At 32.6% G+C, this 27780-nt stretch overlaps 1 protein-coding gene across 2 annotated transcripts; it reads left to right on the forward strand.

The window, feature by feature from the left end:
- Nucleotides 1-442: 442 nt before the first annotated feature.
- LOC130644432 (unconventional myosin-IXb-like) lies at nt 443-27149 on the forward strand. 2 transcript variants are annotated; one of them, XM_057450044.1, is made up of 41 exons: nt 443-1444; nt 1637-1731; nt 2463-2625; nt 4517-4617; nt 5639-5693; nt 5777-5851; nt 5972-6130; nt 6311-6358; nt 6523-6657; nt 7938-8059; nt 9002-9143; nt 9268-9454; nt 9589-9626; nt 9768-9793; nt 9903-9992; nt 11665-11695; nt 12790-12906; nt 13186-13266; nt 13353-13463; nt 13644-13769; nt 14014-14163; nt 14244-14437; nt 14523-14576; nt 14802-14888; nt 15996-16498; nt 16575-16675; nt 16836-16958; nt 17128-17285; nt 17391-17412; nt 17635-17688; nt 17875-17974; nt 18361-18449; nt 19941-20031; nt 20138-20218; nt 20476-20604; nt 20957-21062; nt 21266-21397; nt 24857-24977; nt 25222-25337; nt 25639-25772; nt 25948-27149. In XM_057450044.1, the coding sequence occupies exons 1-41, from the start codon at nt 518-520 to the stop codon at nt 26169-26171; spliced, it is 5598 nt and encodes a 1865-aa protein (XP_057306027.1). In that variant the 5' UTR covers nt 443-517; the 3' UTR covers nt 26172-27149. The 2 variants fall into 2 exon arrangements, with proteins under 2 accessions (XP_057306027.1, XP_057306028.1); XM_057450045.1 differs by lacking the exon at nt 14802-14888.
- Nucleotides 27150-27780: the final 631 nt, after the last annotated feature.

Genomic DNA, 27780 nt, shown 5'->3' on the forward strand with positions numbered 1-27780 from the left:
AAGTATTTATTTGTTAAACTTTTCATACACAAGTACATCTTCAGACTTATAAACAACTAAAATCAAATTTACATACGCACAGTTAAAAAGGTTTTGAGAAAAGCTCAGGGTACCTAATGTTACACCATTTTTAAATAAGCGTATAAACTTAATATCTAATTGATCATTGATCGTAGGTGTGAACTTTCTTATAAAAAATGCCTCCAATATTTTACGTTTTTTATTGTTAGATGGAGCTGTGCTTAACACCCTCCAAGAAAAAGCTTAAAAAACTTCCTTTCCTGTATTAGATACAAACTGTTTCTAGAAGTAATTATATTCCTTTTCTTTCCACTAAAAGGAAAACAATGGAAATGTTGTTAGTGTGTCCTAGTGTGTGTCCTTGAATGTTACTTCAAGGTTTTACATGCGAGTTATACATAATCGCTGTAATCAACTTCTGAAAATTTCTTGATTTACTAGGTACAGCATCGTTTAAAAATAATATGAAAAATATGCTGGAAATAAGACAATCATAATGCCTGTACCGAATGACAAGACTGTCAATTTGTCACCTGTGTCCGTTTACACAATCCTCGCTGCCAGTGGGAATGAGTTAAAAAAAACAACTGTGTCTGTGAGAAAAGATGCCACAGTTGCTGATGTTATCGATGTTGCTTTAGACAACTTCTCCATCGTTGCCGGTTCTGAGTTATTTGATTTATGTGAAGTATTCAGTGAAAATGGATTATTTCCAACAGTTCCTGAGGTGCTCCTAGAAAATGCTAGAACTTTGAATTATTCTGAATGTCCTGTAGTAGTTACACAAGATTGGCCTTCACCCATTGATGATAATAACATTGAGAATCAAAATGTTGATGAAAACGGAATAACAGATAAACAAACGAGCGATGAGTCAAACAGTAAGCATAGATTATATTTAACACACAAAACAGGTGCCTTACAGAACCATACTGATGTAAAAGTGACCTGGTTAGATGGTTTAAACTCCAATATACCACCTGAAGAATGGCATTTTGAACCATTTTATCGCGAAGAGGGAGAAATAGATGATCTAGTAAATTTACCTGTTTTAGATGAAAATGTGCTTTTAGATAAACTTTGTAAAAGATTTTGTAGAGGTCGAATTTATACTTACGTTGGTGGCATTTTGATAGCCGTAAATCCATTTAAATACTTGCCAATATACAATCCTAAGTATGTTAATGCTTATCAGCACCGAAAACTTAATGACTTGCCACCACATGCTTTTGCTATTGCTGATGCAGCTTATTTACGAATGTTGCAAGATAAGCAAAATCAGTGTATTGTGATCTCTGGGGAAAGTGGAAGTGGGAAAACAGAAAGTACGAAATTAATATTGCATCATTTAACTGCTTTAAGTCACAAAACGAAAGCATCTGTTTTGGAAAAAACAATACTAGCAGCAGGTCCTGTTTTAGAGGTAAATATTTTTTATTTGTGTAGCATAAAAAAATGTTTATTTGTATGTTTCTACCTCCCAGTATCCATAGTGTGTTGATAATTTTCCATTTTTCCTTACAGTACAGTAGAGACATTTTTAAAGAAGTGGGGATGATTATTCCTAGTTTTTTTAGGTTTTTCATGTATTATGATCATAACTTACTTTTTGTAGGCATTTGGAAATGCAAAAACTTGCCACAATAACAATTCCAGCCGGTTTGGAAAATTTACGCAAATAAATTATAGAGCAGATGGTGTAGTATGTGGGTAAGTTAGCTTTTCTATTTGCATAAATTGTTTTGTTTGTGCAGTATGTTTAGGAGTACTGTAAGTAGATCAATCTCTCAAAAAAACTACTCATTTTAACAAGTTAATTATTTTCATTCACATCGTAGAATTTAAATACCATTCCAACAACTGTCTGAAGTGTTGCAAAGGTGAGATTATAGACAGTGAGGTATTTCCAGCTTTAATGGTGTACAACAATACTTTGTTAGAGATACTTGCAGGATAGGTTGCTTGAAAAAGTTCAGTGAGAGTTACTTCCTTTGTTGACTAGCAGGTTTAAAATGGAATGAGATAAAAATGGTTAGGTGTACCCCAGTTAGAAGACAAATTTAGATGAGCTAAAAGGACGATTTTCAGCATTAAAAAATGATATCTAGATAAGAAGATTGAGTTGGTTAGGACACTTTAAAAGAATGGAGGAGGTTAATTTGGAAAGTGTAGACTTCATAAAGACTTCACAGTTCCTGGGGCAAAGCAGGGACCGAAAATAGTAGATCAAGATTTAAAGGAATTTGAGTTTTATACTAATGCAGTCTATAGATCAGATTGGAAAATGGTCATTAATAACCAATTTATATTAGCATGGAAAACCAACTCTAAGCCAAAAAAGGATGAGAATGATGATGGATAACTATGTATTGTTTTACCTTTGTTGATTTAACTAGTCTCATATATGAAATATCTTTAAACATTCTTTTTTGCTTTCTTAGGGCTGTTTTGAAGAAATATCTTTTGGAAAAATCTCGCATTTCATCTCAGTCAAACAATGAAAGAAATTACCATGTTTTCTATTGCCTTCTTTCGGGTGCTTCTCAAGCTGAAAAAGAGAGCTTACATTTGCTTGAAGCAAAGGAGTATCATTACTTAAACCAGGTATGTAAAGTTTATGCAACTTTCCCATTGACATTTTAAATGGTATACGAATGTGTAAAAGTTGTAAACAAATTACATTTGAGACTGTAGTGGGGTCAACCATATAGGATGTGCGCATGATTTGATGATTTTTAGCGTCCCTCTTCCTTCTCCATATTTGTCAGTTTTTTATTCACCACCCCTGTCCTGCCCATGTTTGTGTGATACAAACCCTGTTTAGGAGCTTACATCCCCTTCATGTACACACACAGTAAATAAAATATGCATGTATTAGGAAATTGAGGTGATCTTTCTTGTATAAATACGGGAAATCAGCAAAGCATTACAAAAATGAAAGCAGAATATACCGTTGTGTGACAACCGTAAATTGCCATATTTGTTTTTTAAACTACAAGAGGGACTGTATGTCAATCCTAGAAATTAATATAAAAAGGATTTGTCCCTACAGCACTCGATTGCTCCTCGCCATGTCTGCATTTGTCTCATTTTGACTGAAGAATATTTATAATTGCAATTATTGATTTGGGAATAAAACAACCATTGTATTTACTTATTTACTAATCTGTTTCTCATCTATCTTAGAAATTGCCATTCCACATGCTATTAATAAGATACTTTCCAAGACTGTTTATTTAAATTTCCTTTGATTTCTTAAAATGAAAAAAATGCAACCTGCTTCTTTTTGTCAAATGCTAGCAGGTAATGTGTGACATCTTCATAGTGTTCTGGTGATTAGCCCCCCCCCCCCTCCTTGAGAATTTCCTTTTTTTTTAGTCCCCCTCCCCTTATTAAAAAAATAATTTGGCAGTTTACTCTCCTTCCAGGAGCGAAATCATAAATCGCAACAATTTTATAGTAAATGTTCTTTTCCATAAAATAACTTATAGTGTTTTTTTTTACATAATTAGGGTCCATTTTTTTCAACAAAATATCTGGCTACAAGTACCACAAATACCACCATTTTCAGAAATTTTTCATTTTTTTCAGTGTTTTGTGGTACTTGTATCTGAAGCATAGCTAAACTAACCTGAACTTCCAGTGTAAACCTTTATGCTCTGACTACCAACTTTCAGCCATTTTATGATAAAATGCGACAATCGTAGTAATTTATTCGCAAAAGTTACCATATTTGAACTAATTATTGTATAATTTATGCTTGCTGCGTAGTAACATAATTAGTATGCAATATAAACATCAATTTCTTCCAAACGAAAGCAAAAGTTTTTTGTGCATAACTCGGCCATGCTTGTTTACAAACTAATGTATTCGGATAATTTATGCAAATAACAACGAAATAATTATTTTATTTTCAAACTACTCATATATTCAAAATGGTGAACTAATGTGACATTGTTCGTGGCCAGATATCAATTGTTTTTTTCAGCCCTAATAAGTGTCGTTGGTACATGTGGTTTTTGTAACTGTGTCCTAAGTTGAAAAAAATGGACCCTTAGTATTTAAGGACTACTCCTACTGTTCCAGGTACTTGATCTCTTTTTCATAACTAGCTTTAGTGTGGCTATTACCTTTTACAATGGTGTTTCTCCAACCCTTGAAATTTTTCTTATTTTTCTTTTTCCTTTTGTCATTCCTCTCACTTCCCCCAGAATTTTTTCTCCTTGGTTCCCTCTCATCTTTAAAAAGGAGGGGAGAGGACACTATGATCCATACAAGTGAAATTATCTGCCTGTACTAATAACAAATATTTAAAAGCTTGATGTAGAAAGGTATCTGCCTGTACTAATAACAAATATTTAAAAGCTTGATGTAGAAAGGTTTTTGTGCTGGCTGTTATTTAAATTTTTTTCAGGTGTGTTTTAATGAGAGTGTAGTCAAAAATATTTTAAAGAACCAATTATTTTCTGTCTACAAAGCAAAATCTTTATTTTAGACTGATTGCTATACTATAGAAGGCACAGATGAAGCTTATGAATTTACTCGCCTAAAAAATGCAATTAAAAATATAGGTATCCACAGCGGGATACAGCAAAGGTAAGCTGTAGTGTATAAATAGATCTGTATATAGGCTTAATATATTATATTGATTATGACAATAAAAAAATTACTCATCCTATTTTACAGTCCAAGAGTTTTCGAAAACCAGAACCTGTTAAATAAATGTTTTTATGCAAGTACACCTGAATTTACTTATGTAATTTATTTAGTATAGCCAATCAGTACTTTAGTTATTATTGTTCCAATTTGTACTTTATAACTAGCCTATTCTGAAATATTTGTAACAATGTTGCAAGTATTTATAATTATTTTTATTCTAAGAAATTTCTCTTATTAGGAGAAATTATTATTTTTATCAAAACAGTCTTCCTTGTTAGCTTGGTATGTTGCTGAAGTTTCTAGTTTCTATAAACTGTTGTGCAATCTGTAATCCGACATTAGTTTTAACCCCCTCCCCTGACCATTAACATCAAAATAAAGAAAATGTAAACTTTGAAATTTAGGTCGTTGTTAAAAATTATTTGTTTGGCGTTTTTTAACTGATCTTCAATTTCTTCATGACTACAAAATCTTTGGTTGGGATATTCCAACATTTTTTTTTCTCCAGTATTTCACAGATTTTCAGCCCAAAACCCGTTAAACTGTACTGACTCAAGTTTTTTTTAATAAAGTATAAATAAATATGTAGTAAACAAATTGCTAAAAAAATTAATATTCAAAATAACAGTGTTTTTCGGTGATAATGCACTTCAAGCTGCTACCATATTTGTTTATATGTTTTGTTGTTGTATGATATATACACTTTTATACCACATTTTCCCTATATTTTCAATATAGCTTGTCTTGAAGTGATGTTAACAAATCGGTTTAAAATACTTTTAATTCTACATAAAAAATGTTTCCTAGTATACTTAAATGGTACAGGATTGATTTTGTTAGACAAGACAAATGAAATCAAAGTGACTAAACATGTTTATATTTGGGAAATATTACTTTTTTAAAGCTGTACAAAATTTAGAACCAAAAGTGCAAGAAATTAATTTTTAGTGTTTTTTAGAATGTTTGCTGTTCTGTCAGCTGTGCTTCATATTGGCAATATTACATTCAAGAAAGTTAGTTACAACTTTTCTTCACTTTGAATTTTTCTTTATAAAAGAGTACACAGTCTGCTAATAATTGTAATTATTTATTACAGAGAACCAATTATCCAGATGAGGCAGTGTCTATCACTGATGATAAAATTGTGGAGGTTATTGCAGAAATCCTACAAGTAAATTATATTAGTATTTCTAAAAATATTTGAAAGTTAAAGAAGATGACCTTTGTTAACAATTATTTGTTGTTGTTTGCTTTAAATGTTTCTACTGTACTCTTTCTTCTTTTAAATCAGGTGGAGAAACAAGAACTGACACAACCACTCACAATGCGTAAGACTATAACAAGGGGTGAAGAATTTGTTCGATTGTATAAAAAAGACGAGGCTGTGGCCACAAGAGATTCCATGGCAAAATGTTTATATGCTTCCTTGTTCGATTGGATTGTGTTACAAGTATGCTTTAGATAATTTTTTTTAGTTATTGTATTGTAGCCCATGTAGTTTGAATATTCAGCAATACTGACTTAATCGAAAGATACTTAAACTTGTTTGCATTAAAATAATAATTCTGCTTTTAAAATATTATTTTTCTTTTCTTTTCAATGATTAATACAATGTTTGCTCTTTTTCTAGACTAACCACATTATGGTAAACAGACAAGGAAGAAAATCAGATAATAAGGCACGTATTTATCAATATCATGTTGCATCATTTTTTTGTTCTGGTGGCATAGGAGAATTAAATTAACCAATTGTATTACCTGTCACATTTTATTCCATAATATTCCTTATCCTGCAAAAACAGTTACTTGCTCGATTTTATATTTGATTTTTTCTTTTTCATAGGCGTTCTCAATTGGTGTGCTAGATATATTTGGTTTTGAAGATTTTGATACCAACAGTTTTGAGCAATTCTGCATTAACTTAGCAAATGAAAGCTTGCAGTTTTACTTGAATATGCATATCTTTAAACTACGTCAAGTATGATAGTTGTTTTTCATAAAACTGATACCCCAGATTTTGTATCCCCAGGGGGTTCAAATGTTAGTGTGGAAAGCATATATTAGCATATATAAAGCATATAACAAAATAAAACTAAGTTCGAATAAATTTATTGTGTTGGAATTCTTGTACCAGATTAAAATGATCACAACAAAAAAAATTTGTAAAATACCTCATTTCCTTTACAAAGAAAATTACCATTAGAGTGAATTACAAAAAAACTTGCTGAAACTATCATATTTTGACTTTTTATGAATATAACACTAACACAAAAAACATGGCCTCTCTCAAAAAATCTTTGCATGCTTTTGTTTTTAACCTAATCAAATTGGATGACTGACAATCTTCAATGATAAACAAACCATCAAAATAATTAAACAAAATCAGGTTTTATTGATACTATGGATTACGTAGACTCCTTTAGCTAGATTTTTAATGATTATTAAACTTGATGAAGATCCTACTTAAGATCAACTAAATTCTCTACAAGCATATCTAAGAAAATTTCTAAAAATCAGCCTAGCTCACTGATGTAAAGAAATGTGATGAAAGAACGCAAGACAAGGTTTTAAAACCTTACAGAAATTAAGACCTATTATCAATTATTCCATTGTTAAATATTAAACAGGCTTATTGAACCCATTACCAATCAACAATTATACAATAAAAATTTTTTGCTTTTAACAAAATCCGTACTATCCCGAATAGCTTTTTCTCAAATGGTTGTCTTTATTTCTCATTTGATGTGGAATATTTATTCACGAATGTCCTGTTTTTGAGTTAGATAAGTTCGTCTTATTAGGCTTTATGGTGTATGTTGCTGACAATTTTCCTTTCATATATGATTTGCTTAACAATTTCAATTTCTGTTTACATTCTACTGTTGACTATTCCGCAAGATGCTGCCCCTTATTGATTTAGAGTTATGTCCAGATGGTATCGGAATTTTAAAAAGAGATTAACACAGATTTTTATACACACTTTACTAATTCTGACCCAGATAAAGAATTGCGTAGACTAAAATACATCAACAAGTCCCCTTAGTAACCACAGCTTATAGTTAAACCTATCTATGAACCTAGTTTCTTCTCTGATTACAAACGGACTAGGCAATATATGTTATCATTATTCCATTTTTTTTTTTAATTTTAAACTAAAATATTTCCCTTGTTAATGTAAATAATAAATCAATGTATTAGAAAAACAAATTTAGTGTACGAAGTTGTTAACCTATTCAAGCCCACCTTTTTTCCATGTAGGATGAGTACACTGAAGAAGGTTTAGCTTGGGACCATGTTGATTATATTGACAATACTACATGCCTGAACTTAATAGTGGGTAAACCAACTGGATTGATACTGCTGTTGGATGAAGAATGCAGGTACGTATCTAGAATACATTAAATACAATGTGCCTTGTTCCAAAAAGAAATTACTTTAAAATTTAGCGATCGCAAGTGATATTCCAAAATTGCTCTCAGGAAATAGATTTGCGACAGCAAAACAAGATTTGCTAGGGTAAAAAAAACAAAGTCATTTTTTTATGTAAACAATATAATGGTATTATAATGCATGATAGTAATCTATCGCAAAAATCATTGAAAACATACTTTAAATATGCTTGTCACCAATACAATTCCAAAAAGTAGAATTGAACAGGAGACTTGTTAATAAAGACTTCTTAATAGAACCTCTCCATGTCATTCGAGAGAGAACCCTAGGAGTATTATCTTGCACCTCTTTTCGATACAGTATACAACTTACTAAATTTTTGTCTCATCTTTAACTTTGTATACGAACAACTAACTAAAGTTTAAACGTATTAATAAAATGAAACAAACAAATTTATTTAAAAAAAGCCTTTATAAATTGTTACAGTTAAACGTATAGATTGAACATATAGGCTGAAGGAAACAAACAAATTCTTTTTAAAAAAACCTATACAAATGCTCCTTTAGTTTATAAAAATCAACGCTAGTAAGAAAATTTAAAATTTGTCATTTAATATTACCTCGTCAAATTTTTCCATAAATACCTGGATAAATTGACAATATATTTGTATTTCAATGATTAATTTATAGCGCTATTAAAGAATAAAAGCTAAACAAAATGGTAGATGTGAATGGTAGATACCATGACATTGTGGACTCGGAAATAAAGCGGGAAAAACAAAATTCTTGTAGATATTTTTTTTGTTTATAATTTACTGTTTTTTTTCATGTCGGGTTTTTTTGTTGCTGTTGCCATGTTAACCTGGCATGGTAATAACAATGATGGCTTTATCGAATGCTGCTGTTTTGCTTCAAAATATTTCTTACATTTAGTTTGACAATGGGTACAGATGAAAGTCTTTTGGACAAATTTAATCGTCACCATGCAAATAACAGTTACTATGAAATGCCACCAACTCGGGAGCCAGTTTTTACAGTTATTCATTATGCTGGTAGAGTTAAATACCAAATCAAGGTAAATTTTATTTCTGTATATTTTCGGATCCTCTTTTAGCTATATATGTTAAAGGCAGGTTGAAAATGTTCCAAGAACCATTTATTGTGCTACAACCACTCACTCAATAATTTTCTATTTTTAGGATTTTCGAGCTAAGAATCGTGATTTAATGAGAAGTGATATAGTCATGGCATTTAAAAATAGCAGGATGTTATTTATGAGAGAATTAATGGGCGGCGATCCAATTGCTATTCATTACTGGTCAATTCTTCGTCATATGATCAAAGCTGTAGCCATATTTAAGAAGGCTGGACTGGCTAGATCAAAAGGTTTGGATTATAGTAATTTTGTAAGAATGTGAATAACTTGTGTAGTAAACTTGATATGCTAAATAACCCTATGTCTATTTTTCAGTCAACTTTTTAGCCTAATACAGTTACATATACTTCTTTTCCTTGTTTAGGAGAGAAGATGTTCAACTTAAGGGAAACTATAACTTGGGTAATTATTTGAAATTATTTTTTAAAGGTACTGAAATGAGACCCGAAACAAACACTGTTTGTTGACTAAATATTTAGAATTTTTTTGATATTTTTTAAGTGTATTTAATTTTTAAACTATATTTTTGTTATTATGTTTCAGGCCACCAAAATGACACCTCCAAGCAGGTGAGTGATTTGTACTTAGCATCTCTATATTTCAATTAAATAGTGTATCTAGCATAATTTTATACATTTAACACTAAGAGTCATTTTAATTAAAACATATTTCATTTAGAAGGAGAAGTTTGATGCGGCAACTAACTGATGCAGAGCGAGAGCCTGGGACACAAGCAATGATGAGGAGAGCAACCAAAGTTATGAATAGGTAAGTTTTGAAAGCTGTCAATTATCTTTTCATCGAATTACGTAAAGTGAACTGTTAAAGTTTGTTCTTAATCTTTAAAGGACAATTGTGCCATAAAACACACAAAGTAGTTAGCTAAGGGGCTAATCACATAAGGCGTGTGGGATTTTGTTTGCATTTCAATTTTAATAATATTTCCCGGAAAAGTGAGCCAGCTGGCTTCCTAGGCTGGCTCATGTGATTAGGTATTATAAGTTTTTATTAGTACTGCCTTGTTGCATTCTCTAGTATGTTTCTTTTTGGTCAATGATAACTGTAGCACAACATTGTAGAGAACGTTTGTAACCCTTTCACTAAATAAATGTTATCATAGTGAAGTTCTTTATTGCTGATTCATCAAAGAACTTCTTTTCTGTGATACCCTAGTAAAGTTCTTTACTGTAAATTTCACCCAGTGAAATTCTTCAAAAAATGTAAGGTCATTCTAAATTAGTTATTTTATTTTTATTTTATTTATTTTTTTATTTTTTATTTTTGGTTAAGCAAGAACTATGAGATTTGATTATTGTTTTAAATTATTCAAAAAAATAGTTGTTTACAAACGTGGAGGCAATAAGTCCAAGAGGAGTGTTAATGAAGGCATTTTCTTGACATATAATAAAAGGGGAAATTAAAAGAAAAAAATATACATTTAAAAACCTTTTTTCGAGAGGACATAAATGTCCAACATAAACAACCAACATAAACAACTTAAAAATATCGAATTCTAGTTCTTGCTTACAGCTCTACAAGGAATTGTTTGCAGTTATTATAGGAAACTGATTGAAGTTTGTAATTCTATAGTAGAATATCTAAACCAATCATTTTGGTGTTACAACGCTTATTTTAGATTGATAAAAATGGCATGTTTACGTATGCCTAAACCAATCAGAATAGAGAATAAAATAGCGTCCTGTAAATCTAAATTTAAAAATGGAAGACATGTCTATTATTTTTGAGAAATCAAGGGGCAAAAACTGACTATTTACATCATCTTTTGTTTCTTCAATTGAAAATGTATGTGTCCGTGATATGCAAGTTATTTTTATTCCGCAACATGTTTCCCTCTTTCTCATTGACTTTCATAAGTTGCTCACACCAATATGCAAATTTATTTCCCCTTGTTAAAAACATTAAGACCAAAGACATGCATGGCTAACCAAAAGTTTGTTTTTTTAGTCTTTTTTTTAATCGTAAACTTTAACGATTAGGTTTTGTTTTAGACACGTGTGAGTGTTTGTATTCTAAATGCTATCTACCCCTAAGCTCAATACTTGGCTGATAAAAACAACAAATAGAAGAAAATATCAGACACCAGTTACGCGCATGTAATAGCGTTTGTTTAATTTAACAGATTATTTTTTAAATATGGCTATTTTAAAAATAAAAATAAAGCGTTGAAGAAGGCAGGCAAAGGAATGTTCTAGCCCCATGTGTATACATTTTTAGAAGTTCCCTGTTTTTAAAATTAGTGTTTTCCAAGACGTTTTCACTGAAAATGTGAATAAAACAAAAAAAAAGCTAATCCAGGGTACGTCAAAATCCTCCCTTGTTTATAAAAGTTTTTTGGTAATATTGCTTGCGTAGGTTGCAATGAATCAGGGTGCAAATGATATTAATATATATCTAAAAAAAATTATCCTGTTTCATTTAGGAGAGTGCACGACATGACCAAACGTATACAGGTAACAATTCTACAATGTTTTTGTTTGTAAGAAGTGTTGTGATGCATTGTTGGATAAACTCACTTGCAGTGAATATGTAAACATTCCTTGTGTCAGATTTGTTTGGAAACTGTGCTAGTTTTGATTTACTTATCAATTGACTTCTTATAAGCTATTCATAAGAACAGAGTAATTCTGTTAGTATGTAAAAGTACTTGACATGACATTAATGTTATGCAAAGCTACGCGTTCGCCTGATTGGTCAAGAAAAACATAATTTTTTTTATACTTAGTGTTAAGGTTTGTGACACATGTTTTATGATTTTCTAAAAAGGTTGTCAAGTAGTAGTATTTTTTCCATGTGTTTATAGTACTCGATAATTGTATGTCTTAAAATGTTTTTCCTTTAAAAAGGTATGAATTTTTTGTTATTCTTTTTGGCAAAGGGAAGTCTTTTTTTAAAAAAAATAAATTTCTTTAAACAATGCAAACATTCAGGAAATCAATTCGAAGTTATGTCAATAGTAGCCGTGTTAAAAAAATAAACTATGTATTTAATAGGTTTGTGTTATTGTATGGTCTTCACCTCTGTTGTCTGTTGATTCTAAAATGTTATTCATCTGCAATAAGAGATGATTTCATAGTTAAACTTTTTTTTGTCGGGTTGTCACTGTAATTCGTTTTGTGTACATTAAATTTATCCTAAGAAGTACACAAGCAAAGAGACGTGAATTTTTTTTTTGCTTGACATAAAAATTTAAAAGCATAAATAGATTTTTTAATTACTCGCTGAAGTTGGGAAAAATAAGATGACATTATGTAACGAAAACTAAAAAAGAATGAAGCTGTTTGTAGAGTTGATCTTTTTTATTTAACGGATAAACATTCGAATTCTCAGTGAGAAGAGTTTACGAATATGAATAGTTTGGTTGATTGTAAGATGTTACTAAAAATATGAGAGGAATAATTACGAACGTATCCTATGACACAACAAAGCGTGAGGTATAAAAAAAATCGTTTACATCAAATATGCTACATGTTTATAAATTTATGGTAGTTTTTTATGTTGTATGGTTGTGGCTTAAAAATGAAATTTGTTTGTTTTGTCTTTGCAGAGTCCTTCAAGAGTGCGATCAGATTTAGCAGTGAAGAGAACAATTTCTGGTGGCATGACTGAAGTCACTAGAAGAGGTGGTTTAAAAAGTCCTCCAACTGTTATTGCCCAATTTCAGGTCTGTTTTAGCTTATATCTGCTTTATGGAAAATATTGTCTAGTGGCAATAGGATATTTCTAATTTTTAATGTAACAGAGAGAGTATAGGAAAACCTTTTGTTGTGGCGGAATTTTTTGATTCTAAACTGTAATTGCATGTTTTGATTTCAACTTTCAACGTGCCACTATCTTTTCTATGTAGACTGCAGTTTATTTTCTTTAAGTTAACACATCTTTACCTTGCATTCTCACTTTTTCCTGGAGAAAAACGTAAAAGAAAAGAAATTTTCTTATTTAGTCCTCCTTACAAGAGCTTATGGAAACCCTAAACAAATCACACCCATTCTTTGTGCGCTGCATTAGATCAAATGCACAAAAGGTAACATATTGTTTCTAGTTTTGGTACTATGCGTTTTTTTAAGACTTTATGTGGAGTTCAAATGACAAAAATTGTTTCCATTTTAGTCACCTTTGGAATTTGATGCAGAATTAGTTTTACGACAGCTCCGTTACACGGGAATGTTAGAAACTGTGAAAATACGCCAAGCTGGATTTCCTTATCGGTTTGCATTGAAGGTATACTTTCTCCACATTTTTCTATTCTCATTCAAAGTTATTAAATTAGGATATTTGCAGCGTTATGTTTCTTGTTTAGCAATTTACAATGCATTTTAAATTTGGAACTAGTTTCGTCTATAAGTACTTACATTTTCTTTTCTGGTATACGTATGGCATAACTTTATTTTTATATTGCAGGCTTTCCTTAAGCAGTTTAAACTTCTGTTCCCATTACACGACTGTACGAATTTGCAAGAAGACCTACCCAAGGCAATTGATAAAATTGGCTTAGACTCAAATGACTTTCAAGTTGGAATCACCAAGGTATGTCAAAAACATGTTTTTGTAAATATTACCAGTTACAACCGTGACGAAAATGGCGACACTCGTCTAAGGTGTTTATTTTAGATCATTTTATTCAACTTAAATTCTAATTGGGCACAGTTCGTAGTGTTGATATATTTATAGCAGTTTCGTTTTTGTAAAAACTTTATTGGAGTGAATGGAGGTTGTGGTTTTGCGCAAGTAATAAAATTTCTGTTTTTTTTTTTTATTCATTGTCATGTAGGTTTTCTTGAAAGAGAATCTTTACCATGCCTTGCGTAAAAAATTGCAAACAAAAATCGATGAGAGTGCAAGAAAAATTCAACAATGGATAAGGGCCAAACAACTAAGAAAACAATTTGTTGATCTAAAACGATCTGTTATTGTTATGCAGGTAAATATGCTCAATTGACTCTTACAGCTTATCTACAGTTATTGCTCGATTTATTGTCATTTTTGTCCTTGTATTTATAGAAAGTGTGGCGTGGCTATTTGTGCAGAAAAGACTATCAACAGATGCTTTACAGACATTATGCAGCAGTACGAATCCAAGAGTTTTATCGATCAACAAAATCACAAAAAGTGGCTGCCGAACCACAGTTTCCAAAATTCAAGAAAGCCATCGTTAAAGTGCAATCAAGGTGGCGCGGTTATTCAGCTCGAAAGAAGTATGTGTTTTGAATATACGTACTTATCTGTTGATCTTTTTCTTTGACAGACTTTTTAAGACTATTTGAATGCTATTTTTTACAGATATATGGAGATGCTGAAAGAAAAACATGAAGCAGACGAGCAACAGGAAATTGCGTAAGTTAATAACATTCGCGACTATGTCAAAGAAACTCAACTTTTCTTCGTATACAAGTAGGCGTTCTTTCTAATGTGGTATCTGTTTTTACGTTTTTTACTTAACAACTGATACACCCTTTTTTCTTCTGTATAAGTTGTGACTAATATGTGAGTACCAGTAACCTCGTGTTTAACCCGGCATCTAATTGGTGTGTTTATCATCATACTTATCGTACTTTACAGAACAATACCTTTGACAAAAGACAGAATAGAAACGGACATTCCAATTGTTGGTTCTCCTTACTCGTCACATAGGAAAAAAGTTAAAACGTAAGAACGCAATGCATTATTGGAAACAATATCGAACAGTAATCTAACAAAAATGTTCTCCCTTAGCCTGTTAAAGAGCAGTACTGAAATTTAAAATACAAACACAGACTCCTTTTAAAAAATCATTATTATTAATAAAAATTAAAGTAACTGTTTTTGTTTGTTCGTTTGTTGCGTTGACCTTTTTCGGCATTAATATCATTCAAATTTTGTTTTGCGTGGATTCGATAATAAAGTTAATTGAATGTATTTTTAGTGAATTTGTTAATAAGATAAATTAAAGGTGCAAGCAAGCATCACTTCATGTTATAAAAATCTAATACAATGTGTGCAAAAATAGATTCCCTTGTAAATATTCAGATATGGAATTAGGGCCAAATAGTACTTCTTAAATTTCTAGGTGCGTTCCTGAATGCTATAAAGTAAGGGAAGCAAGATTTAATGGGCTGTTTGCTTTTACGTTTTTCATTTGAGCAGATAGAATGTTCACAATCTACTTTTAGTCCAATTCAAAAACAGTGCATTATAGATTGGCAAACGTTTGCTCTGAGTTTGGATGACTATAATAAAGTTAATGACATTGAAATTAAATTAAATTTTGTACGAATAGAGTAAACAAAATCGTAGATCGCATTCGCTGCATCCAATGTTTAGCTAATCAATTTTGGGTAAATCTCGAGCTTCTTACTTTAATAAAATATGTAAAAAATGTTACTTGATAACCGTTCTAATTGCAGTCAAATTGATCTACATGAGAGGCTTGTTCAGTACAGGGATGTGGAAAGCAATAATATAAGGGATACTACATCTACCTTTGTGTAGTTTTGATGACTTTTTAGATTACTGTCCTATGTTGTTCTAAAACATTTTGCCATGCACATAGCCACTTTATTTTACAAAATCAAACTAACTCTCTTTAACACACAGCACACACACACGAATACACATCGCATGCAAACGCACGCTATTTTTACATCACACACGAATACGCATCGCATGCAAACGCACACTATTTTTACAGCAAGCACGAAATTTAGTAACATTGCGAATTTTCATTCTCTTGCCTGATATAGAATTATAGCTTTCTATTTTTTTCATTATTTGTAGAGAGAACGCCGAGCATTTAATGAACGATTTACTAAAAGACACCATATTTACTGAAGATAACAACATCGATGCAGGGGGACTGGAAGGTGTGACGCCTCCTGCTCCAGTTTCGATTGAACACAAGAAAAATATCCATCTTTATGAGGACATTGAGAACTTTGAAGGTATATTTGCAAAACAGTCTGAGCCAGAAGAAAAAACAGCATCTGTTGTTAAACTGCGCACGCATTCTGGTGCTGGTGATTTGGACAGAGGTATTAAAAAATTGTACAGACGACTGTCCTTCACTGCTAAAGACAAGGCGAAATCACCTGCGGTGAGAAAGTCAAAGGAAGCTGAAGATTTTGGTGGGTACGAGATAATTGATGTACCAGCTGATGACAGTTCAAAGAATACCAAAGCTAACTCCTTGCAGTTCAACACGCCACCAACAAAAACAACTGGTTTTGCTGGTTTCTTCAGCACGCTGCATCGTAAAGGATCAAAGCGAGAAACTCCTAAAGGTAAAAAAATTACCTTATAATGAATCAGTATGGTACATTAACAGATTTCTGATAAAGCTGCGCTTTTTTATTTTAGAGAAAAAGGTTCCACGCAGGCTTTCTGCCACTGGAGACAATGCTTACATTGTTAATGGCGAAATTGAATTGGAAGTTTTTAATTCTTTCCTAATAAAAAAGGTAACTTAACTGTCTATATTTACTGTCTTGTTCCGTCCTCTATGTAGCAATCGAATGTCATCAAGAGCAGCTACTATAACATCTTCACTGCATGTTATCAACATTTAAAACTTACTGGGTTGCATTGAAAAGATTTGTAATGAGTACTTTTTTTATGCAGGTCACAGATATGAACAAATTAGAAAAGGGCAAGCAGGACACAGAAGTGGATGTTGTGTTCAAGAATGCATTGCATAAATACCATGGCAACTTGTTATTCACTTGTGCGGATGCATCAGTTCAGGTGTGTTGGTTTGTGTATTCGTGTTGAACGAAACCTTCCCTTTATGAAATGTTTCCCTGTTTTGTATACCAAAACGTTTATTCCTTTTTAGCAATATTATATTTTAAATAAAAATAGCAATAGCAAAGACCAAAACAAAAACGATAGTCCATTTTATTTTTTTGTTTAGCGCAAAGAATCCATCCTCCTTAAATTTAACGATGTTGTGGAAGCATTCCAAGAAGTGTTGAACCAAATGGTCAACCAGGATGATAAAGTGTCCAAAGAATTTTCAGTGATGGGATGTAATTTATTTCGCGGAATTATTGAAGAATTTCAAAAACAAAAGTAAGCTTCCGTATATTCTTGTCATAGTTAACCATTTTCTGGACACATTTGTGGAAGTAGGTTTGTTCACATTTGTTCATTAATGTTTTCTTAATTGCTTTTTAGGGAAAAGTTAATCTTAAAAAGAGTAAGTTACTGTGTTTTTTGTAGATATTACAAAGTTGTTATCGAAAGTTTGTTTGTTTTGTCGCCAGCATGTGAAAATATCAAATTGTAAAAAATAAATAAACTTGTCTCGTGAATCCTGCTGTGTGTTTGTTAGCTTTGCAGACTTAAGTAACATTTTTACTGCATGCCATTACTGGAGTTAGGTTTAGTTGCGAAAATCATACCAATGTTTTTTATCTAGAAACAAAATGCTAAACCTTATAGAAGAAAACGAAGGAAAACTGTTGAATTATTTGTAAGTTGTGTGTTTGTTTTGTTTTTGTTTTGTTTTGGCTTTGGTTTTGGTTTGGTTTGGTTTGGTTTGTTTGTTTTGGGGTTTGGTTTTTTGGGTTTTGTTTGGTTTGGTTTTGAGGATGTTATCTGTTTGGGATGTAATAGATTTTGTTGAGAGACGTTAACATGATGTGTCTTTACCGTTTAGGAACACAAAGGACATTTATACACTTTTCAAAATTTTAATATCCGTACTTACTGTGAATTTTGTAACGCCTTTATCTATGACAGAGGACTCTTGTGTCAAGGTAAGATTTTGGTCGTGCGTGCGTGCGTGCGTGCCTACACTGTGAAATTCCACTAGAAACCAAATATTTTCTTTTTGCATCCACATAACACACCAAAGTTTTTACGAAGAATAGGGGAATTCTTATTTTTATTTTTTTTTTATCAATTTTCTCTTCCCATCATATGTTGTTTTATTTACTTTCATAATTGCATATTGTGTAGTTAGACATGATTGGATACTCATCCTTTATAAATCCTAACGTCTTCCTTCCGCAACAGGTGGACACAAGTACAAGCACTACTAAGTTGTGATGTTGTAATTCTTAACCTTTGTTTACACGATACTCGCTACTTCATTTGCTCATATGTGTTATATCTTGCTAAACACAAAACTTTATATTTTCAGCTTGCAGTTTTACTTGTCATAAGAAATGTCACACAAAATACGTACGACAGTGTAAAGGTAGAAGACCGTCCATATGTGGTCCAGCTGCGGTATGTGACACTTGCTATTTTTTTTTTTCGTCGCAGCATTTTTGAATTTCCGCGCCCGAAGGCGTAGGAAATTCTTTAAAACCGTCGTTTTTTTTTCTTTCGGAGCATTTTTTGGGAAAAATTCGACCCTGGGATTTCACGTTCATCTAAGAGGAGGATAGTATTGGTATAACTGACGAACTAACCCTGTCCCAAATGGTCATTTGCAACGTCACAGATTTAAACTTCGTACCCATACTCTCTAAGTACTGGGAAGTCATCAAAATTACGTTTCAGGCCAAATTGGTATTTGTTTTTAACAAAATTTGGCACAGTTAACAAAAAAGTATGCTGAACATAATGGTGACATCAAAATTTGATTTGTGTCACCTAAATGCCATTTTAGGCCAAAATTGGTCCAAAAATTATAACCGCTTCATTTTCGGCCAAATTTGGCGCAGTTAACAAATAAAGTATGCTGAATATGATGGTGACATCAAAATTTTGATTTTTTGCCACCTTAAATGTCATTTTAGGCCAAAATTGGTCCAAGAATTAAAACTGCTTTTTTTTTCGACAAAATTTGGCACAGTTAACAAAAAAGTATGCTGAACATAATGGTGACATCAAAATTTTGATTTGTGTCACCTAAATGCCATTTTAGGCCAAAATTGGCCCAAAAATTAAAACCGCTTCATTTTTGGCCAAATTTGGCGCAGTTAACAAATAAAGTATGCTGAATATAATGGTGACATCAAAATTTTGATTTTTTGCCACCTTAAATGTCATTTTAGGCCAAAATTGGTCCAAGAATTAAAACTGCTTTTTTTTTCGACAAAATTTGGCACAGTTAACAAAAAAGTATGCTGAACATAATGGTGACATCAAATTTTTGATTTGTGTCACCTAAATGCCATTTTAGGTCAAAATTGGTCCAAAAATTAAAACCGCTTCATTTTTGGCCAAATTTGGCACAGTTAACAAATAAAGTATGCTGAATATAATGGTGACATCAAACTTTTGATTTTTTGCCACCTTGAATGTCATTTTAGGCCAAAATTGGTCCAAAAATTAAAAACTACTTTATTTTCAACCAAAATTAGCACAGTTAATAAAAAAAAGTATACTGATCATGATGGTCACATCAAAATTTTAATTTTTTGTCAACTAAATGCCGTTTAAGACCATAAACGTTTCAATCGCAAGACTTTCAACCATTTCAATCAAATGTCAGTTTATTATGAAACGTTTCGTTTTGTTTGTGTTTCTTGTAAGATATAATGTCTCTTGTGTGCTTTATCTTCAGAGCTTCATGCACCAAACATCTTTGAATGTTTGGCACGATAACACAACGAATAAGCAGGTTGTCATCAAATGTTTTGGTAGCGAGCGGAAATTCTTAGAGCCCCTAGGGCTTCTTGTTCTTATATAAAACGAAAAAAAGGTTCTTTGTTGCTCTTTATCGAGAAATGTAAGTATACTGTTTTACTGATAATTTATCTTGTTTTATAGTTATACGGTACCGATTTATCCGAAATCACAAGTCCGAATAATCCGATACCGCAAGCGATTATCAAGTTGATGCTTGAAATTGAGAAGCGAGGTGTGAGAATGAATATATCTACTGCTCCTTGTTAAAAACGATTTTTGTCTTCATATACGACTTTCTGTGTTCTTTCGTCATTTGTTTATCTACGCTTCTTTTTTAGGACTTTATGCAGTCGGACTATATAGAAAACCAGGTTTACAAGCCGCAGTAAACAACTTAAAAAGCGTGTTAACATCTACTGGTAAGCTACTTGTTGTTTCGTTCGTTTGATCACGTGATTTTTTTGTTTGCATGAAGTTTTCTTGCGCCCGTTTTTACTTTGAAAAAAAAAAGCGAAGGTTCACTTTTCTTAGTCTATTAGCATTGCTAACATTTCAGGTAAGAGATTCATCGTGGTCTTCTTATCTTAACAGCGTGTACGACATGAAGGTTTATGGGAACACGAAGAAGTGGTGAAGTATATTGCTCCATCCTTAAATCTTTTTTGTTGCTTTTTAGATGCTGACGAGTTAATTTTTGAAGACGAACGTCCTCATACGCTAGCATCTTGTTTAAAGTTGTTCTTTCGACAGTTACCGTCTCCTGTTATACCTAACCAATTTTACGATGACTTTTTAAGAAGTACAGGTGAGATGCTAGTTGTGAAGCTGTCTTAGAAGAAATAAGGTTTTAACGCAGGATGTGAGAGCACAAAAGAATCGCAGTTTGATATTATTATTATTCACATTATTCGCTCATGTTAGCGTCATTTTTTGTCCTTCACAAAAAGGGAAACTTTACTTTTTTATAATATTTGTTAGTCTTGGTGAAGCGAGGCAAAACGTTAAAATAAAGCAAGAGAGGATAATATCAGGCGAGCACCATGAAAGCAGACGGTCTTGTATCTACATTTGCAGCCCTAGAAAGGCATCGTTGTTAAGCATGCAGTGCAAGTTTTACTCAGTTTTTGTTCCAACATAGATTTTCTTTGATTTCTTAGATTTGGAAACTGAAGCTGAGACGCATGCAACTATGTATGAATTGATTCAAAGGTTTCCAAAAGCTAATCGAGAGTTGCTTGAAAGGTTGATCGTGCATTTGTCTAGGTAAGAAAGCAACAGTTATAATGGCTCTTCATGTTGTTGTTGTTGTGCTACAAATGTTTAATGAGTACTTGTCAGAAAGAACAGTGTTGTCTATGTTGCGTTACACATCGGGGAAAATGAATAAAAAGTTTTGATCTCCTTCTTTAAGTTTTTTTTTGAATGGACTGCTCATGGTTAAGCAAGTAATTTCCTTTTTCTAATAGAGTTGCTATGTTGGAAGAAAGCAACAAAATGTCACCAAACGGACTGGCTATTATTTGGGCACCTTGTCTTATTCGTCCAAAGGATGACTGCGACCCGTTGGAATCATTGGCTCAGTTACCACAACAAACAAAGTAAGTTCGGCCAGGTTACCACGCGCTTTTTATTTTGTCGGCTTATAGTTACGGTGCACAGAATATGTAAAAAGCTTCGGGGAACGCAACAGTCATAGCTCACTCGAAAAAAAGGGAGGTGTTTAATCTAAAAACGCAATTAATAAGTTGGTTTACCACTTTACAATTTTTTTTAGTTTACTCGTGTAAATTAAGTGTGACTAATTTTATGGGTTTCATGTTTAAAGAGTATTGGAAAGGTGAAGAAATTATCAGGGAAATTTAGCGAATTTTCTAAAAATTTTAAGATTCTAAGAGCTTTTATTGATTTCTGTCCTCGGCGCGCGGGGCAGAATCGCCGGATGAAGAAAGAGAGAGATATAGGGACAGCTCAAAGTTTGTACGCCGTGGGGTTGGTTGTACATTCACCCTAAGAATCCAATACAAATGCTTTGTTTTCATTTTCAACTAATAGAAATACAGTATTAATATAATTTTTAAACATAGCCTGCTAAAAATAAATTATTCTTCAGATAGCTAGAACGTCCCTGAACTAGCCAAAACTTTTACTTCAAAAGCACACATATCAAGCAAGGATATTATTTTTGTTAGTGATAAAAGTATGCTGGCTAGCTAGCTCAATTTAGGATTGTGACCTTCCCCCTTTTTGTTTTTTACCGCGAACAAACGTTGTTGAAAGTAATACAATGATATATACAATTTTGTCAATAATTTTAAGTTAATAAAGTCCCACAACCTGTTTTTTTGTGGCCAAGTTAGCAGAATTGAAAGTACTGTATTTGCGTTTTAGGAATACAAAATTTGGTTGGGTTGGGAAAAGCGTAGGGGTTTTAAAAGAAGGAAATTCTCCTAAACCCGCCCTTATATTTTCGGGTGATTTTGGGGTGTCGTTTAATTTAAGTTATTTCATGTCGAAAATTTCTCTAAAAAAACGGCAAATATTTGCCAACGTAAACCGAAGAATTTTTTTGAAAGAGGTTTTTATTCGTTGGTGTTTAGCCATAGTGAGATGCTCGTTCGTAGTTTTGCTTACATCTGCAAAATAAACCCTTACAAAGAGAGAATTTAGATAGATTCACAAAGAGGTTTCAAAGACAGTCTCGCAAATCAAAGAGTTTGGAGGCAAATGGCTGAAAAAATTTTTGAGGAATAGTGCGAAATGTTTATCGTATTTATATGTCATGAAATTCTAAGTTCATGCTCAATATCATTATTTCATATCAAATTTGTTTTATTGTTTTGAAATAAATTTGAATGAATCGCCATCGATCGAAGCATGATCGAATTTAAGTGAAAACCAATTCTAATAAAAACGCCATCAATCGATGTTGATTGATTCGAGCAATTTGTTCGAGAAACACTGCCTTGATCCTATGCTACATATCTCAATTGATTTTTTTAAAGAACAGAACAATACAATCGGAAGTATCACTGACTGTCTCTGTCAATCAAGTCAAAATGCAGATAAAATATGTAGGGAAACTTTCATAATTCTTTTGTAGCGACGTATATAAAGAAACGTATTTCGTTGTGTCTTACTATCAGGGGGAGAAATTCCCGGCTGCCTATGTATGGAAAAGTAGGAATTAATGTGTTTTTTATGTTTCTCGTGGAATTTCTCGTGTTTTAGTAATTGGAAACGTTATTTTTGACACGAAAGTACTATACTTCACATTTTTATTCTGTTTCCTTTAAACACTCTTTTGCAAAAGTACAGCTCATATTCAGCAGAAAGTTTTAGAAATAAGCTCCTAAACGCAGAGATGTATGTCATTTTTTTCAAAAAAAAACCTGCCAGGGTGTGTGAATTCTCAAGGAAATTCTAAAGCGCACAGCAACACAGGGTTTTCTAGAACAACAAATCTTAATAAAGAATTGAATTTAGTCCTATCCCTTCTTTCAGCGCTTAGTGAAAATGCTATTTAACGCCCTGCATAGTTTTAAAGCTCTGTTTAAGTTTAAATAATTCACAAATTTTTTTAATTTTTTGCACATTCGCCTTTGGGCTACTTTCTCGTTATGACTTTTCTTTGAGTTTGATATACAGTATTCTCTTTAATTAGCGGACACTGTTGGTGTATGAACAAAGTGTCCGCTAATTAGAGGTGTCCGCTTTTTGGAAAGTTTTGCAATGTAAGCTCAAAATTTGAAGAAAATCCGACTTTGTATACGAAATGTGTAACTTAAAAAATTAGCGGGTACCGTGCTGGACGAAAAAAGAAAAGGACAACTAAATTGAACGTTACATAATTTTTTTTTAAAAATAACAAACAAATATCAACATCGTAATATCAACTAAATGAACGAAAAGGTTTTTAAAAAAAACTTTACTTAGAGAAAAAAAATTTAAAAAGTTGTTGTTTTAAGTTACTAAAAGAAGTTCTTTCTTCTATATTGAAATCTTTCAAGTTTATTTATGGTCAGCGCTTCATGCGTGGTTATCTTCTCTTTAACGTCATCATTTTCAAATCGTTATCACTCTCATGAGATGAAACCTCTACTACATCAATTCCAGATTCTTTACAAAACGAAACCATTGTTGGACACATGCCACAAAACATATCAAAAATATGTTTCATGTTTTTGATATGCAATTAGCTGAAGTTTGTGTAAAGAGGGTTAATCGTGGAGGTGATATGGTCTGGAAATACCAGTTATATATAAGTTTTATGGACAACAAAAGTTGATTGACTGGTTTGCGAAGAAAATTGAGGCTGTAGAAGCCAACAATTCTTGTAAAGTTTCGAAGTGTTTAAAATGAATATTTTAAAATTATTCGATTTTTCATTATTTTTTTATGCTGCTCCCTAATTTTTTGGGCTGTCTGCTAATTAAAGAGGGAAAAAATCCTACAGTTATCATTTCGTGCAAAATAATTTGTCCGCTAATCAGATTGTCCGCTAATTGAGTGTCCGCTAACTAGAAAGTTTTTTATGAGACTTTGACCAGAATATGGCCGGTGCATGGAGAAAGTGTCCGCTAATCAGAGGTGTCCGCCTTTTAAAGTGTCCATTAATTGGAGAGAATACTGTACACAGTATATTACCTAGCTAAGACCAGAATTTATTTTGTTAGACCATCGTTGGATAATTTTACAAAATAGGTGTAGCTAATCACAGTCATAAATCCTAAAATTAACCACGTTTTATTTGATAGAACCATTTCTCAGATGACCGTCACTATGTGATTTGACACCAGGTCGTCACTATGTGATTTGACACCAGGTCGTCTATTAGCAATGCTATTTGGAAATCTTTATTGCATTCACAGTGTAATTCTTTGCATTTTTTGTGCATAATTCTATAAGTAAATCTACAAAGATGACTGATAGATATTTAGTGCATCACTGTTCAGTTTTCTTGAATGTTTTTTTTTGTATCTCCTTTAAACACGATTGTTGCAACACGCAGCGCTTCTTGCTTAGATTAGAATTTTAAAATTTCAAATCATACTGTTTAGATGTATCGAAGTGTTAATAGATGTACAGTTAACAAGTAGACGTGGAATTTTAACAGATATCGATGCGTTACACAGAGCCACGAGTACTGCAGAAAAACGATTGGATTTTATTATAAAAGAGGTGAGTGGTAACACCTTCATATAGACAAACACATACGTATGTAAAAGCCATATAAGAACTTTTTCACATTCACTTGATATGAAATAACATGTGAAATGTAGGCTATATGATCTTTATATCGACTTTTATTTATTTTGATTACATTCTCTTGTGTGAAGTGTTCCTGTGTCTGTTAAAGCGGCTTTTTTATTCGGCAAAAACTTTTTATAGTTATGTTAATGTATGTGTAAAATGTTTGTTTTAGCGCGAATCCCGTGAAAATGAAGAAACGACAGATGGCACTAAACGACGCGAAAGTGGAAGTACGGACGAAATAATTGGAATGCTGGAGAAGGAAATTTCCAGCATGGAAGAAGAAAGGTGAGTAGAGTTTGGTTGTATTTTGCACAATAAGCTGTAAGTTTAAAATTGTAAGTTTGCTGCTACTTTGGTTGGCTTTTGAGACATAATTTTGCGTGGAAAAAACTTTCCTGTGGTTTGTTATGTCTGTGAAGAAATATCCAACAGTGGTATCACATTGTTCATTTTGCGTGTTTACTTAGTCCTGTATATAACATTATCAATCTATTGTTATTTACAGACTCTAATTTTTCACATGCCTGGGTCAAATTTCAAAACAATGTCGGTTTTTTTGAGCAATATTGTTTACTTTCATTAATAGGGAACGGTTGACCATTGATCTCACCACGATGGAGCCGCATAAATCACGTTCAATGGATTCGCTGGACGAGCTGGGATCTGAAAATGATTTTGAAGTTATAACAGGAAATTATGAGGAATTAGCAACTGCAGATGGTGAGCGACTTAGTTAAACTTCCCAACAGTCACGTTGTTTGAGTTGGGTTTCAAAAAAGTAATGATGTGTAAAACGAGAGATTTCCAACCCTTAAAATAAAAATCCCAAACACATTCATTTTAGTGACCTGCTTGTGTTTTGTGATGTTATATAACCTGTATCATTATTTTTTAGCCTCGATTGAAAAAAAATCAGGCGGTGGTTATTTGCGATTGAAATTTGCAGAAGGTCACGACTCATCGTTTGAAGACATTAGCGAACTTGAAAAAACAACTGAGCATTCTAATCAGCCGGCTTGCTCAAAGGAGAGCTTAGAGTCTGTGACCACCGTGGAGGAGAAGAAACCGCCAGAAGATGTGACGGATGCTGACGGCAACCCTAGACTTGTTTTTATTTGAATAACTTATCAAGATAAATTATTTCCCGACCCAATCGAAATAGCCTGCAAGGTAGATTCGTCAGGTTATCCGCAGCAACAAGAAAAAAAGCTCCCGCCTGCTCCCTATTATAACTTTGTTTTGAATAGTTCAAAAAACGCGCAAGAATTTTAACGCCGCAGAATTTCTTTAATTTGGAAATTTCATAAAACTCCAATTTTTCCAGCGTTAGTATTATTAGGTAAGCGCCATACAAATGTTTTGTTGTGATCTAGTAGGATCGTTTAGTCGGTTTTAGTGAATCAGAATTTAAATCGCTTTCGCCTTTTAGTTCGTATTTATATATGACAGCTTCAGCCGTGGCGCATGCGTACAAGAGATTTTTTTAAACTTTTTAAATGTTGGTGATTGTTGCTTAATTTATAAATGATGATAGTATCGAAATTTTCAGTGAAATGCAATTTTGTTCGCAGATTGTTATGTAAACATTTCCAGAGAGTGTGGTCGGTAGCCGTAACAATGAAAGTGAAAGTTCTGCAGTTATCTCCTTAACATTTCCTGCTTTGAAATTTTATCAGACCTCGTAAGAATAAATTTTTGAATGTTTTTTTTGGTTTATTTAGTTATCAATAACTGTTAAGCACGAAGGGTGAGACCTTCGATGGCGTTCTTCTCCGTTGCGCAATAACAATTATTCGCTGCAGTGAAGTGATAACGTTTTAGCTCACTTAATGTTGTTTTGTATGACGTAATTTCGTTTGGTGCACGGCGAAGAACGTCAGGCGCTCGTAATTTTTACAAACAGGTACTCACTTTTTGGGGGTATTTGTATATATGAAACTGATTTTGGAATTATTGTGTATATAAGAAAGAGTTGTGGATAGCACATTCACACACACGGTTCTGTGTAGCAGTTCACACTATTGATGACACTGTGTGGAAGGTGTTCACATAGAAAATCATTTTTTATAAAGAACAGAAAAATACGTTTTACATCGATTAGATTGAGATTTTTCTCGACATCCTGATGACCAGATAAAGTATTTCAACCCGAAATATGGCATAACATTCGGATTTTGAACTCCCGGTTCGAACTGTTTTTATCCGCCTTGAACCTCCCCTAATTATCATCCGTTAATTTAAACCACGGATAACTCGAACTTTCTTTCTTCATCTCATATTCTAGGCAATATTATAAAAGAAATTTTTTTGCGAGTAAATATAGTTGCAAAACCCTAGGTTATCATGAAAACTACGCTAGGCAAGGTGACCACTGAATTTTAAAAGTAAAATTACTGACGTCAAAAAAAGTAATGTAAAATCTCCCACTTGGTATTAAAGTATATGTTTTGTATTTGTTAATTTAGGTCACGTGCTTGCCCAGGAACGCCCTTAAAGAAGGGTGTTTCTTAGAAAACACTACGTCAAACTAATGCGATTATTTTTTAAAATGTCTTTGACGTTTTAGCTGGGCGTTAAAAGTAGCTGAATTTCATCTAGGGGGTGGTGTTTTTTATGGTTACAGAAAAAATTATTTCTTCATTTTTACAGCACATCAGCGAAAACAAACAGTAAGTAACCTCTGAAATTATTATTTCTTCACACTTATGTTGCTGAAGTATTGCCCTTC

Source organism: Hydractinia symbiolongicarpus, chromosome 5, assembly GCF_029227915.1.
Source record: "Hydractinia symbiolongicarpus strain clone_291-10 chromosome 5, HSymV2.1, whole genome shotgun sequence".
NCBI classification, from domain to species: Eukaryota; Metazoa; Cnidaria; class Hydrozoa; order Anthoathecata; family Hydractiniidae; genus Hydractinia; species Hydractinia symbiolongicarpus.